This window comes from Notothenia rossii (genome assembly GCF_949606895.1).
Source record: "Notothenia rossii genome assembly, chromosome: 1".
In the NCBI taxonomy this organism is placed as follows: Eukaryota; Metazoa; Chordata; class Actinopteri; order Perciformes; family Nototheniidae; genus Notothenia; species Notothenia rossii.
This window is the reverse complement of record NC_136912.1, coordinates 71,192,737-71,206,011: the sequence shown is the minus strand read 5'-3', so window position 1 is coordinate 71,206,011 and position 13,275 is coordinate 71,192,737. Positions and strand designations below refer to the sequence as shown.

At 41.0% G+C, this 13,275-nt stretch overlaps 1 protein-coding gene across 2 annotated transcripts in view; it reads left to right on the top strand.

Annotated features, from left to right (window-relative positions):
- Window positions 1–2,856: 2,856 nt before the first annotated feature.
- Window positions 2,857–13,275, top strand: part of LOC307014055 (BMP/retinoic acid-inducible neural-specific protein 3-like) — a 54,817-nt gene continuing 44,398 nt past the window's right edge. Inside the window, exons 1-2 of one of the 2 annotated variants that reach the window (XM_079641738.1) lie at window positions 2,857–3,460; window positions 3,787–4,094. In XM_079641738.1, coding sequence (XP_079497864.1) covers window positions 3,841–4,094 — 254 coding nt within the window. In that variant the 5' untranslated portion in view covers window positions 2,857–3,460; window positions 3,787–3,840. Of the gene's footprint in view, window positions 3,461–3,783; window positions 4,095–13,275 lie in introns of both variants that reach the window. The other variant, XM_079641737.1, reaches the window with a different exon arrangement.

Below are 13,275 nucleotides of genomic sequence, written 5' to 3'. Positions count from 1 at the left end.
CAGGAGGAGGGAAAAATGCACACACAAATGACCTTACGACCCAGGGTCGTAATATGTGTTACATTGCATTTATCATATGAAGCCATGTACTTTAGCTGTACCTGATACATATCTGTTGCTCTCACAGAGCTAGTCTGTTTCATAATCGTATGTGTTTTGACAGTAGGCTATATTTGAAATTAGGTTTGCTACGTTAGCTAGCTTACAGCAGATGTGTGATATTGGCAGTAGGAATAATGCAATCAAAACATAGATTTTAGTTTAGTTTCCTGTGGTGGTAACAGTTGGAGACTTTATAATCCCTGTACACCAACAAGCGCTCCAGCCCCACTGTGTGCATCAGTTTTTAGTGTCCCTGCTTGAACGTTTTTTTTATGGAGCACATTTTAGTAAAAGCTTCATGTTTCCTCAAGTTGTTGAATGTTTTCTAAATGCTGTGCATGTGTTGTCAAGTAGGTGAAGATGTCTCCTCATTTGCATGTGTTTTTGCACATTTGTGCTGTTTTATTTGCATCGTTTTTGAAACAGCATTTTTCTCCTAATGGAAGTGTTTTGGGCTCCGTATTTAACCCCTTAGTTACTACGGAGAAAGTTTGTTGATGGTACCATCCAGTGTGTTCCAACGTCAACTTTTGTGCTTTCTAAACTACGACTTCTTAACTCTGGGGAACTTGCTCTGAGCATCTTGTGTTAACACAGATAGGATTTAATTAAAAACCTGGTGCATCGCACCGAGAAACAGAAGGGTGGGCCATCATAAAAATGATACTGTATCTAAAGCGAGAACTTGGGTTTGTAAACCATGTGGCTCATCACCAAAACGCAGACAGACACAGTTAGTGACTTGCTGTTGAACATTTGGCATCGAAAGAGCAAGATGTTTCCTTCAGAAATTAGTACTGTAGAGAAGACAAACAGGGCTGAATAGATAGTGGTATTGGACTAACATTAAACTTCAATCATAATATGTAGATGGTTACATTCATAACTTGTTTCAGCTGCCCCCAAGTGGCAAATCAATATTATGTTATTGCAGGGGTTAGTTAGCATACATTTTCTGTTCAGTAATAATGGCTGCACAAATCTATCTAACGACAATAACTAATGTATGATCATTTATGGGGTCCATGGATAATACTCGCATTCAATTCCAAGTTGCATTTCTTTATGGTTTGCACATTTCCAGACCTCTGCTGAATGCGGTTGCCAAGGTTCCGCATTTGAAATCTTTGGTTACATGGGCCTCAAAGAGCATAAGATGAATCTTTGTTATACTGCAGGTCACTGCTCAGCCACTGTGACCTACACATTTCTTCTACCATTCTGGAGCCATAATGAGCCCTTTGCTGGAACATTCACTTTAATCTTTTTTTTCTTGTGAAGTGCCGGTTTAAATCTGGTCTCCATTGAGATCTTTGTTTTGCATCATTTGGCAATCGATGATGTTGCCTAGAATGACACTCTTAAAACTAAATAAACAAGCACAGTTGCTTGCGAGCGCATCACATAGTGGAAACTCATCTCATCTCGCACTCACAAACGCACACAAATTGATGAATGATTTATTTCAGCCGGTAAATATGAGCTGCAGGGACTTGTTTCCACTCTGCTCATTTGAGTTTTGGGGCTCTGAAATCTCAAACAACATTCAAAAAATTGCCTAAAATGCAATGTCAATCCATGAAAGTAATGAGCCATGATGCTGAATTATATTTTATTCACTATGTGTTTGCAGGCAAACTTATAATGGTCAGTTATATTGCAACCTAAAAAACTGAGAACAATTCCTCATGCAAAAAAACACTATAGACCATAGAATGTCTCTTCCTATTAGGTAGTTGTCCTTCACAAGTCTGTATGGCTTCAAGGCAGGGTCAGAAGGAAAAGCCACCGAATCCCAAGACGTGATGATGAAACCGTGACAAATCAACTCATTCTTTCACCCAGAATGTGCAAGTCCCAATGCCACGGGATTTCAGTTTCTCTTTGAGTTTGGGACCCAGTGAATCTCGCGACTCAATGGTGTTCATTTCTCTAATCCAATCCCTGTATAAACCCCCGCTTTGAACGTCTGCAGGACAGCTGAAAGGCAGCACATATCCCTCCCTGCTCTCTGCCTCTCTGATCCATTCTGTGTCCGACTCAGGCGCGCGGATAGAGCGGGGATAGAGCAGATCTAATTAAGTTTGCTGATGGTAAAAGTGATGATTATTCTGCAGGAAGAAAAGGAGAAGGAGGAAGAGGGCAATAGAGATAACAAGAGTAACTGCAGGGGGCTGAAAACACCCTCTGCTCCCTCAGAATCGTCATCATCATCCTATTCAGCATCACCATCACCACGGCCATCATTAAAGTCATTATTCAGATGGCTCAAACTTTTGATTGAGACCAAATTAAATCCATTTGAACAATTTACAATTAGTAATTGGCTCTATCTGGCAGAGTCCTGGAATATTAATGCATTTAATCAAATTACACCTCTCCTGGTTCTTTGAACAACTTAACTTTCCATATTATATAGTGTCTTTTTATAATTATTTTTTATTTGCATTAAATTAGAGAATAGATCTTGCATTTTTTCGCATCTATTTTTTTGAAATAAAAAAAAGAATACTGTAAATGACCTAAATTGATATTTGCTGCTTTTATCCTCATCCCATACTATTTCCGGTTTTCCTGTCTTTCATTTATTTTAATCTCAACAGCAGGTAACTTCTTCACGTCGGCCCCTCTGACCATTGCCTCATCCAACCTGTCCACCCCCCCTCCCCCCCTTCTTCTGAATATGAACACCTCCTACTCTCACTTCCTTCAGTTACGCCTCAGCCAACCGGGAGAGTGCTCGCTACTGGAATACATTAAAATGCGGGGGTATGGTACAGGCGGAGGGAGAGAGCTCCGCGATATCCATTCACACATTCAGTGCGCTGGGAGTCCAGGCACCGTCAGCAGCATCAGCGGGTTTCCGTGCTCCCTGCATGCGCCCTGTGCGCGACTCTCCAATAAGGAGCAACAATGAGTTAGAAGGCAGCACCCAGCGACGCTTCTCATGTGCGGTGGGTCATTTGGCCCCTGCACATTCACCGAATTCCAATACCTACTGTGCTGTTAAAAGAATTGGTCCACTTGGAAGGTTTCACCTGCGCGCTCTGGAAGCCGAAGGGTCCGCTGCGACTCATTCCGTTGGATTGGACCTACAGAAACTACTGCGCATCGCGTCTCCGCTTGGAAATATGCCACTGTGAGAAAGAGGAGAAGAGTGCACTCTCGGGAGGTTGGATGTCCTGTTTAGCTCAAGTTCGGCTGTTCATAAGTGTGAGTCTGTTTGCATTTCGGCGATAATCCTCACCTAAAAAAAGCCAATGTCGTCGCGTTTTGGTGAGGAACCGAACCCAACTTCACGGTCCTATCAGGGGATTTTGAGGAGACTAACCAGGGAACACAACATTTACAGAAAAAGGTAACAAATCAGCATAATCTAACAACAAGGTCATTATTTTCTCCCTGCTGGAATATTTTCTACAATTTAAAATGTTAAGGTACAAGAGTTTAAAATTGCATTTGCTTTTAATTGTAGCCTAGACTAGACTACATTAAAATGTCCAACATTTAGAAATAGAGACCTTTATTTAATGATTTCTTACTCAGCCATGCTGAAGAAAATCATTCCTCTCAGTTCATCTTCATGCCACTCACGCCCAAAACGAAATTACAACCTTATTGTTCTCTGTCTGTGCCCTGCTTCAACTCCTCTCACTCTTCCTCTCCTTCCTCCCTTCCCAGCAGGACTCATCCAGAGTGCAGGGAGAATGACGAGTCACCGGGGCCGGGGGAAGCAGCATGAGTGGCCCGTGCATCTCCACTAGACTGACGGCCCTCATGTTTCTATGGAAGTGGTTAACACTAAGCCTGCTCCAGAGCTGGGTGACACTAGGGGCCGGGGCAGCGGACCATGCAGGGGCTGGCTTCGGGGGCTCAGGTGGGCGACTGGGCTGGCTCCTGTCAGACAAGGGACCCTTTCACCACTCCCAGGAGTTTGTTGATTTCACAGAGCGCTACCAGCAAGGATTCACCACCAAGTACAAGATATACAGGTGAGGAACTGTGATTAGAAGGGTCAGGGATGACTGTCTGCAAAGCTGAGATGCTTTTTTGTGAAATGAACCAAAAGCCTTTTTTTGGTCTTACTTTGTGAAAAAAAGGGATTTCAGAAAAGTATAAGCAAGAAATCACATCGCACTTTTCTGTAGAGTATTAAATATGCAGATTAAGTGCACGCTGTGGGATGAAGCTTTGAGACGATTACTTAGTGGAGTTTTGCATACAAAGCTCTGCATGTACTCTGAACAGATGCAGGCATCTCTGGGTGCGACTGCCTCCTTTTTTTGTGGGCAGCAGAGACATATGCTTTGAGTACGATACAAAACCTCCGAATGCTGCATATCAGTTGAAACTCAAGCGGAGATACCGCAGGAGGGTTTGGGCAAAGCAGCGGGACGTAACAGATATCTGACTGAGCCAGTTGATGTGTGACAGTGGGAAGAAAGGTTGGCTTCAGAAGTGTGTGATGTGAAGTATAGTGGGTGTGTGCTTAGGAGCTGAAGGGGGATTGTTTGAAAGCTCCATACCAAGACATTTCTCTTCAGTTTTTCTATTTAAATAGAAATTACAGGATTACGGAACAGCATTTCAAGATGCAAACTCCCACCAATACATTCACAGACTATATGATAAGTTAGCAACTTGGATGTCATGTATATAAAAAAGAACATTTATGCTGTTTCAAATATACCTCAAAAGAAAGAATGTTTATTGCAATTCCATCAAAGTTCACAAACCACAGTTTAACAGCTGTAAACATTAACTGTACCCAGCAGGCTTTTCACAATTGTAAATATGCGTCTGTGTGTATGCGAGCGTGTGTGTGCGTGTATATTCCACTGTTTTTTTGTTGTATTTTCTTTAGCATGTAATCTTAACATTTAGCCTTTGGCTAAGTGTCTGATTAAGGCAGTATGACCCACACAAAGGATATTACTGTAGGGACAACATTGTGTGTGTGTGTGTGTGTGTGTGTGTGTGTGTGTGTGTGTGTGTGTGTGTGTGTGTGTGTGTGTGTGTGTGTGTGTGTGTGTGTGTGTGTGTGTGTGTGTGTGTGTGTGTGTGTGTGTGTGTGTGTGTGTGTGTGTGTGTGTGTGTGTGTGTGTGTGTGTGTGTGTGTGTGTGTGTGTGTGTGTGTGTGTGTGTGTGTGTGTGTGTGTGTGTGAGATATATTTTGGTTTATTTTCACTCCAGTCTCTCATGGTCCTCCAGAGGTTGAGAAATGTCTCTTTTTTTCTTGCGTAGAGCAGCCCAAATGGATATTGTTTTTTCGAATTTAATGAAAAAGTAAAACTGATTTTAGACAACAACAACAACATCTAAGTGTGATAGGGCATGCATACTTGAGTGTATGTATCTGTGGCTGTTTGTTGAGCCAGGTAAGTGTTGTGATACCCGTTGATGATAACGATGCTTGGGGAGCGTCAGCAGCCGTGAAGTGGAGGGGCCGATGCCAGCTGAACAGAAGTTTGAGTGACACTGGCATTTAGCAGCTGACAGGAGTGACAATACCAGGGAAAGATAGAGAATGTAGCGCTGTTGGCTCCCTCGCATCCATCACTTGCTCCCTTGCCTCTCTGCTGGTCCTTCTTCCTTCTTTTCTCGCCTTAGGTGTTTTTGACTTCCTGTCTCCACCCTTGGCATGCACATCTAACAGATATTTGCATTCACAGTTCACTCACACCGATTTGTTCTGACTAGTTTCCAAACTATACATTTATTTAAGCAGTCTGTAACCTACAGTACTGACCTCTATGAGCCAATCAGAAATGCAATCTTGACAAGTGTGTAACCCTCCTTTCCCCTTGAGCTACAGTGGCCTTTTCGGTTTCCTCTTAAGAGAACTAGGCTGACCAATTAGAACAAAAACCCAATAGTAACTCAAGTGAGGAGGAATAATATCACCATTTCTAAAAGTGGAACAATGTTCCTGCACCATCATTTCGCTTCCCTTGCCTTGAAAAACAAGTCCTTTCAAGCTTTAAATATCGTGCAACCGAAGCACTTTCATCAATCGCTGAGATGTCAAGGATGCCAGTTATCTTAGAACTGAAAAGATCAGAAGTGCCTCCGAAATGCAACGGGCTGCACAGTTTTGTATTTCTGTTGCTCCCAAAAAGCCAAAAGAATCTAGGCAAAGTAATCTCTGGGTCATTCGTATTGATCAACAACAGGGGTTTGCTTCTTGCCGACACATTACCTTTCCTTTATGGGTCAGTAAAAGCTTTCTTATTGGCTCTTGAATCGTCACTTCTACTTTTTGTAATTTAAATCTGAAACCCAAACTGGTCTCTTATAGAACTGAGGAGCAGTTTCACCATTTTCTTTTCCTCAATGCAGCTGTAGAAAAGGCTCCAACTATAAATTCTGAGATGGAAACATATAATAGATTATTCATTCTAATGAACAACTGGGTTAAAAGAGGTTTAAAAAAATGATTAAAATCCAACCCCTGCCTCTGCTTTTATCTCCATGTCTATCTATCTTTATTTTCTCTCTTTTCCCCTGCCTCCTTTTTGCCATCCCCCACCCTCACTCCCTCCCTTGTCGAATGATCTCAAACCAATTGCTCTCCCTCGCTCATAAATATTCTCCAGAGCTCAGTTGGCCTTTCCAGTCAGGGGGCAGGGGAGAGGGAGTTGAGGATGAGAGGGAGGACCGGAGGAGTTTTAGTACAGAGGAAGGGGACATGAGAGGAACCAGAGATTTACCCCCCCCTGCTGGCCAGCCACTGCAGCAGTACAGCTTGTAGCCATTTATAATTCTAATTAAAACATGACATTTAACACTAGAACCGCCAACGGGTACATTTTACCCGCAGCTGTTTCTTGATTGTATGTAACTTTTTTTCAACTAAGATACCTAAAGCACCAGAGACATACATGTTGGTTAACATTTGGAATATGATCATTGTCTTGAGTTTTAAAGAGGAGAAAGGATTTAAAGTAAATCTGAGGATAACAGGAGGGTTAAAAGCTTTAAGAGTTACAGTTTTCTGTCAGAGCATCATTTATAGCATAAACAAATCTTTAGAGACTGGAAAGGAGATGAGAACAACAAATTAATAGATTTATCGGCTTCAAAGGCAGTGGAAAAACAGGAACAGGAGGCACTTAGCATTATTACTTTAGCTGTAATCGCAGGAAAAAGCATGTGAAAATGGCTGTTTTAAAACACATCTGTTCATTTATGTTATTCTTTGTATTCTTCTAGTGGGGCTGGCAAATCTCTTAAAAGCTTTGTGGCTTTAATTTTATAATGAATGCGGTCCGCTGTGTTCACTCACCCAACAGATACACCTGGGTATATTTGAAAAATACACAATTAAAGCAATTAGCAGAATTTCTTCATTGACTGCTGTGCTTTTTCACAATGAAAGCATGACTTCCAATTAAAGACATATTCATGCAGTTTGTGCAGAGGTGGAAATGGGTGTGTAATGAACAAAAGCAGATTTGATTTTATAATATAGAAGCTTGTGCTGATGGAAAATCATTCCTGTGAATGTGAGAAGCTCTGGCTGCATGGTTTCTAGTAGTCGAGCCATATCCATAGACAGTAGCATATTAGTCAAAATGTCAGCTCCTCCTTTCTTCTTCTTCATGGGCCATAACTTTTATATCACGCCTCATCTCCCGTGTTTTCTCCTATCTTTTCTCCTGTCAACCCACTGGCTATTACATTGACTTTATGTGAAGTAAGGAGACGTTCCAATGTAATTATGGATTAGTGTTTCATTATATGCACACATGTTTGTAGAGAAAATAGAATGCAAAAACGTTTGTAGAAAGAACGCATTGCCATGGTATAATGTAACAATGTGTGTGCTGCAGTGTTTAATCATGTCATTAAGATTCGGAGGGAGTGTTGTGCTTTATGTGCTTCATATGTATGATTTGCTTTTCTCTTGTTTTAAATGCTTTAAACGAGAAAACACATTTTAAATAGATTATACAATTGGATGGAATACATGGTTGTACAACTGCATGGCGTGTAGGCAGCAATAACGGGAATTTAAAAGGGAGAATTAAAGAATATTATATCACAATGTGCAGGGATGAAACACACATTGTAGTAATAATAAAGTAGGTGCACAGGGAAGTATGCCCTATTAAGACAGATATGCAGCTCAGAGGCTTTTCAATTCTTATAACATTTGTCAATTCAGTGTAAATGTATAATATCATAAGGACATATTTTGTCACATTTGCATACACTGTTATATCGCAGTTTAAAGGTAGGCTGATTAGTGATTAACAGTCGGTGGTAAAGCTAGATAGATGAATAACTCAAAAGGCAAGAGGAAAAGCATTTATTTTTATATTTGTAAAATACAGTCTTAGATAAAATGTGCCTTTTGTTTCAGTTTATGCAGACCTTAAGTGTCCATGACAATAGCTGTTGCCCCCGAATGCAGGGCATTTGCTGGAATTGCATCACAAAACCTCCCATCAAAAAGGTCAGGTATGGTCAGCAAGACTTTTACGTGCTGAGAGTTATAATCCATATTTTTATGAAAGATAACATTGTTATCTTTATAGCAGCCTCATTATATTTTCCTTACCGTGACCAAGTTGTGCTCCTCAGCAAGGTGAACTTCCTTAACAAGGCACATTTTATTTTTAAACATTTTTTAATGGTTTTGGAGAGCCCCGACATAGAGTTAGGACTCCAGATCAACAAAACACTCCAGAAGGCAATGATAAAACTATTGAAGTGTTCAGTTTGGAGTTTGTGTTGGGGCGATTCCCAATCCTTTCGACGTACATCTGTCCCTCTGACATTGGAGGGGTCAACTTAGGATAGTAAACAAAGACAATTTGTATCGAGGGATCCAAACCCTACAAAAGTGCCTTTTTAAATTCCTTAGTGTAAAAAGACACTTAAAGTTATTGCTAGTGTATTTAAACATATAAGTCAGATGCACAGATCTGTGGCAGTATAACAATGCAGCACTTCTTCCAAGACTGTGTTCCTTGTCCCAGAATCACAAACATAGATTATTCCAAGCAATTTGAGGATAATGAGATGAAAAAAAAGAAATGCAACTCTTCTTTTGTATGCATCAATAAGACTTTCCTGCGTTGGTATAATTACAATAGACAATTAGCCAGTAGACGTTAGTTCATTTCACACTTCATTTATTGTTGGTGCTATGTTCCTTTAAATGCAGAACACATTGCAGCTCTTCCCCTGTGCCCCTCCACTTTCCTGGCATACGTAACCAAATCAAATATGACCTTGTTGCACACAATGTAGAATGCAAATGCAGGTGGATGATGATGATCCTCATTGCAATATTCTTGTTTGTTCATGATCGATATATGAGTGCCTGGAAATGATTATGGCAAAGATTTTTTGTAAACACAAGATGGAACAGAGCCAGAGAGAGCAGAACTGTATAATGAGTTCTCATTGAACTGCAGTTTTCTCTCATGCATGCCTTGTTCAATGACATTGTTGTGTTAGAGACAAGTTTAACGTCCTCAACTCGGAGGTTGAATATGTCTCCAGGACAGAAGCTGGGCACTCTTCTTTGTTTGATCACCAGCAGCGATGGCAGTGACAAGGGCTTCACCCAGCGCAGAGCTTATGGCTTCTGACAAGTGTGTGATGGGGGAGTTATCGGGGCCAGAGGTCCATGGAAATGGCTTTTATGAAAGAGTGACTGCATGAACGTTTGAGCCATGATCATTGGGGTAGGAATTGCATACCCGTTTTAGTAGTTGCAAGTTATTTTGTCCCCTAAAGGTCTCACTATATCATCAAAACTGCTGCAGATACACGCTTTACAACATCAGGAGGATACGTCCCCAGCTGACCCAGACATCAGCGCAGATTCTGGTCCAGGCTCTCGTCATCTCACGCCTAGACTACTGCAACTCCCTCCTGGCTGGTCTACCTGCATGTGCCATCCGACCTCTGCAGCTCATCCAGAATGCAGCGGCTCGTCTGGTCTTCAACCTTCCCAAATTCTCCCACACCACACCGCTCCTCCGCTCCCTTCACTGGCTTCCAGTAACTGCTAGAATCCACTTCAAGACACTGGTACTTGCGTACCATGCTGTGAATGGATCTGGCCCTTCCTACATCCAGGACATGGTTAAACCGTACACCCCAGCACGTGCACTCCGCTCTGCATCAGCCAAACAGCTCGCTGCACCCGCACTGCGAGGGGGACCCAAGTTCCCGTCAGCAAAAACACGTGGGTTTGCTATCCTGGCTCCAAAATGGTGGAATGAGCTCCCCATTGAAATCAGGACAGCAGATAGCTTACACATCTTCCGACGCAAACTGAAAACTCATCTCTTTAGACTCCACTTCGAGCGATAGAATTACTAACAAAGCATTTATATACTAATAAAGGGCTGGCTTTCTAAATGCCAGTTGAGTAGCACTTGAAATGTTTGGCTCTATGAAACCTGATGTACTTATATGATTCTGTTTTCTTCAAGGTTGTATCTTCCTGGTCGAATGCACTTATTGTAAGTCGCTTTGGATAAAAGCGTCAGCTAAATGCAATGTAATGTAATGTAATGTAATGTAATCAAAACAAGTCTTGGGTATTCAATTACCATTATTTCAACTGGTGTCTTGAGTGGTCAATAGAAGGATATATTCTCAGTGCAAGTTAGACCAATAATTCTAACCCCCAGTGTACTACATTTTGGCAGTCAGCGTCGTAATACTGGCACATTAGGTACCATTAAGCGTCAATGACGTATGCAATGTATCGAAGTCTAAAGAGAACTGGATACAGCATTGAGGCGGGACCCCGGTTATCCCTATGAAAGTTGCTCAGTGGCGCATGAAGCAAAAAAGGGCCTGACTCTCTAGTACAAAAGTACCCGTATAAAGGAGCAACTTGCATTTTGCAGACATTGCCATCTCTTATAGAATAGAATCGGAGGATGAAACCTTCTTTATTGGTCACACAAGTTCATGCACACAGCACACACATTGACATTTAGTCTCTGCTTTTTACCCATCATAGTACTTGGAGCAGTGGGCAGCTATTGTACAGCGCCCGGGGAAAAGATCGGGAGTATCTGGTATCAGCTGAGTAAAAAAAGCATTTTTGGCTCCAATGAAGCCATTGGACTGACATGGAAGATTGAGCACCACCGTTTGACCACTATGAAAATCTGAGTAACAGACATGGTGTTAACGTAAAAAATCTCCACTTTTGGTGAATTTGAGGCGTGGTGGATGGTTAAAAAAAACCCGGACCCACAAATGATTTGCAAGAAAAAACAAAAGGCAAGGTTTAAGGTATTATTCCTACTGTTGTTAAAGTCCATTACCTATCCAATTTAATTTTTTTATTCGTTACACCTTTAAAGCATATTGTCACCACTTGCAGCATACACAGATTAAAAAAGAAATTGTATTAGCCGTTGATTTGATGTAACATTAAAGACCTATGTGAGAGAAAAAATGCCGCTTTTACAAGTGTGTGTGTTTACGCATTATGTGCAGTTACAGTAATCATAATTCTAAAGAGCCCATACCAGGCATGGCATTGACAGAAAGCATCTGTGTCACGAGGAGCTCTGGATTTAGCGTAGCTGGTGGCTCTTTTGTTCCGTGTGTGTGTGTGTGTGTGTGTGTGTGTGTGTGTGTGTGTGTGTGTGTGTGTGTGTGTGTGTGTGTGTGTGTGTGTGTGTGTGTGTGTGTGTGTGTGTGTGTGTGTGTGTGTGTGTGTGTGTGTGTGTGTGTGTGTGTGTGTGTGTGTGTGTGTGTGTGTGTGTGTGTGTGTGTGTGTGTGTGTGTGCACAGCGTGTATTAACAGTATGTGCATGCCTCATTATGTACACAATGTGATTCCAGGCATTCCTTGTTCTCTGTGTAAAGAGGAGTCTGTTGTCAACATGGTTATGACAAATAGTAGTACAAAAGGGATCAGCAGTCTTCATGTCATCAAACCCTCCTGCAAATCATCCACTCTCTCTCTCTCTCTCTCTCTCTCTCTCTCTCTCTCTCTCTCTCTCTCGACAACATGCCCTTGCTTTCTATTATCAGAAGTGTTGTGATATTCATTGGAGCTACAAATCAATAAAGCAATTGCTTTTTTTAACAAAACCCACCCTTTTAGTTTTATTTTCCAACACTGTGCAGTACTTCAGCGTAATACAAAATTGGCTTGAGTTTGAAAGGCCTCAGTGGGCTATAATACGATTCAATGGTAAAATTGTTGTCTTTTCTTTTTTTCCAATAAAAATGTAGATCTTTGCCAACAGGCAGTAGTCACCATTTTATACAAAGGGTTCATTTAAAATGTTGTAAAGATGGTTATGTTGGGAAAGCAGGAAATAATTTCAGTCAAACCCATTCAAGTCAAGTAAGTGACCATTAATAGGATATAGTATTATTGGAATTGTCTCTATAAAGTATTTTGAAGATCATTTTTCGGAAACCAGGCCAACGAGGATTCACCAACCAAACACACATTACAATAGTAGTGTCAATATTAACAAAACATACCGTAAAAGGAGTTGGTAGAGTTAATAGTGAAAACAATCTGATTTTGCGTACCACTGTAAAACAATCTACTTATAATATAATATATAATAATTGTATAGCCAATCAGTTAATTAATGAGCCGCTGACGGCAAAGCATGAATGAAGCAGCTGTTGCTGATCATCTAATTCAAGCTTCACTTCAACGCTTTGCCTAAACTTCTGTGATAGTTAACTTCATAATTTGAAAAACACAGATTGTTTGTGTTAATTTCATTACTTCCATAGTTATCCCATGAAGAAACGTGCAACCTCAAAGATGATTGTTTATATTTATCCCAATAAAGTATGCTCCAATTATGTTTTCCTGACAAGCTTGTGTCAGTGCGTCAATGAGTGTGCCCGTTTGAAAAGGAGGTTTTTGGCGTACTACTTCCACTTTTGCTTCTCAGAGACATTTCGACTTTTTTCTATCTTCTACACTCAACCCAATCCTTTAAATAAATACTTGTCTTTCTTTTTTTTCCATGGAGTATAGTAAGCTGAGAAGATCGATAGTATTTCACATCTGTATTCTAGATCCAGCCATTAAGTAATAAGCTCAATTTAGCATAATGCTTGTAGGCAGGGACTCGCTATAGCATGGATCTTTCCAAAGTTGCAAATAAATCATTATAGCGGTACCTCTGTAGCTCACTAATTAATGCATTATTT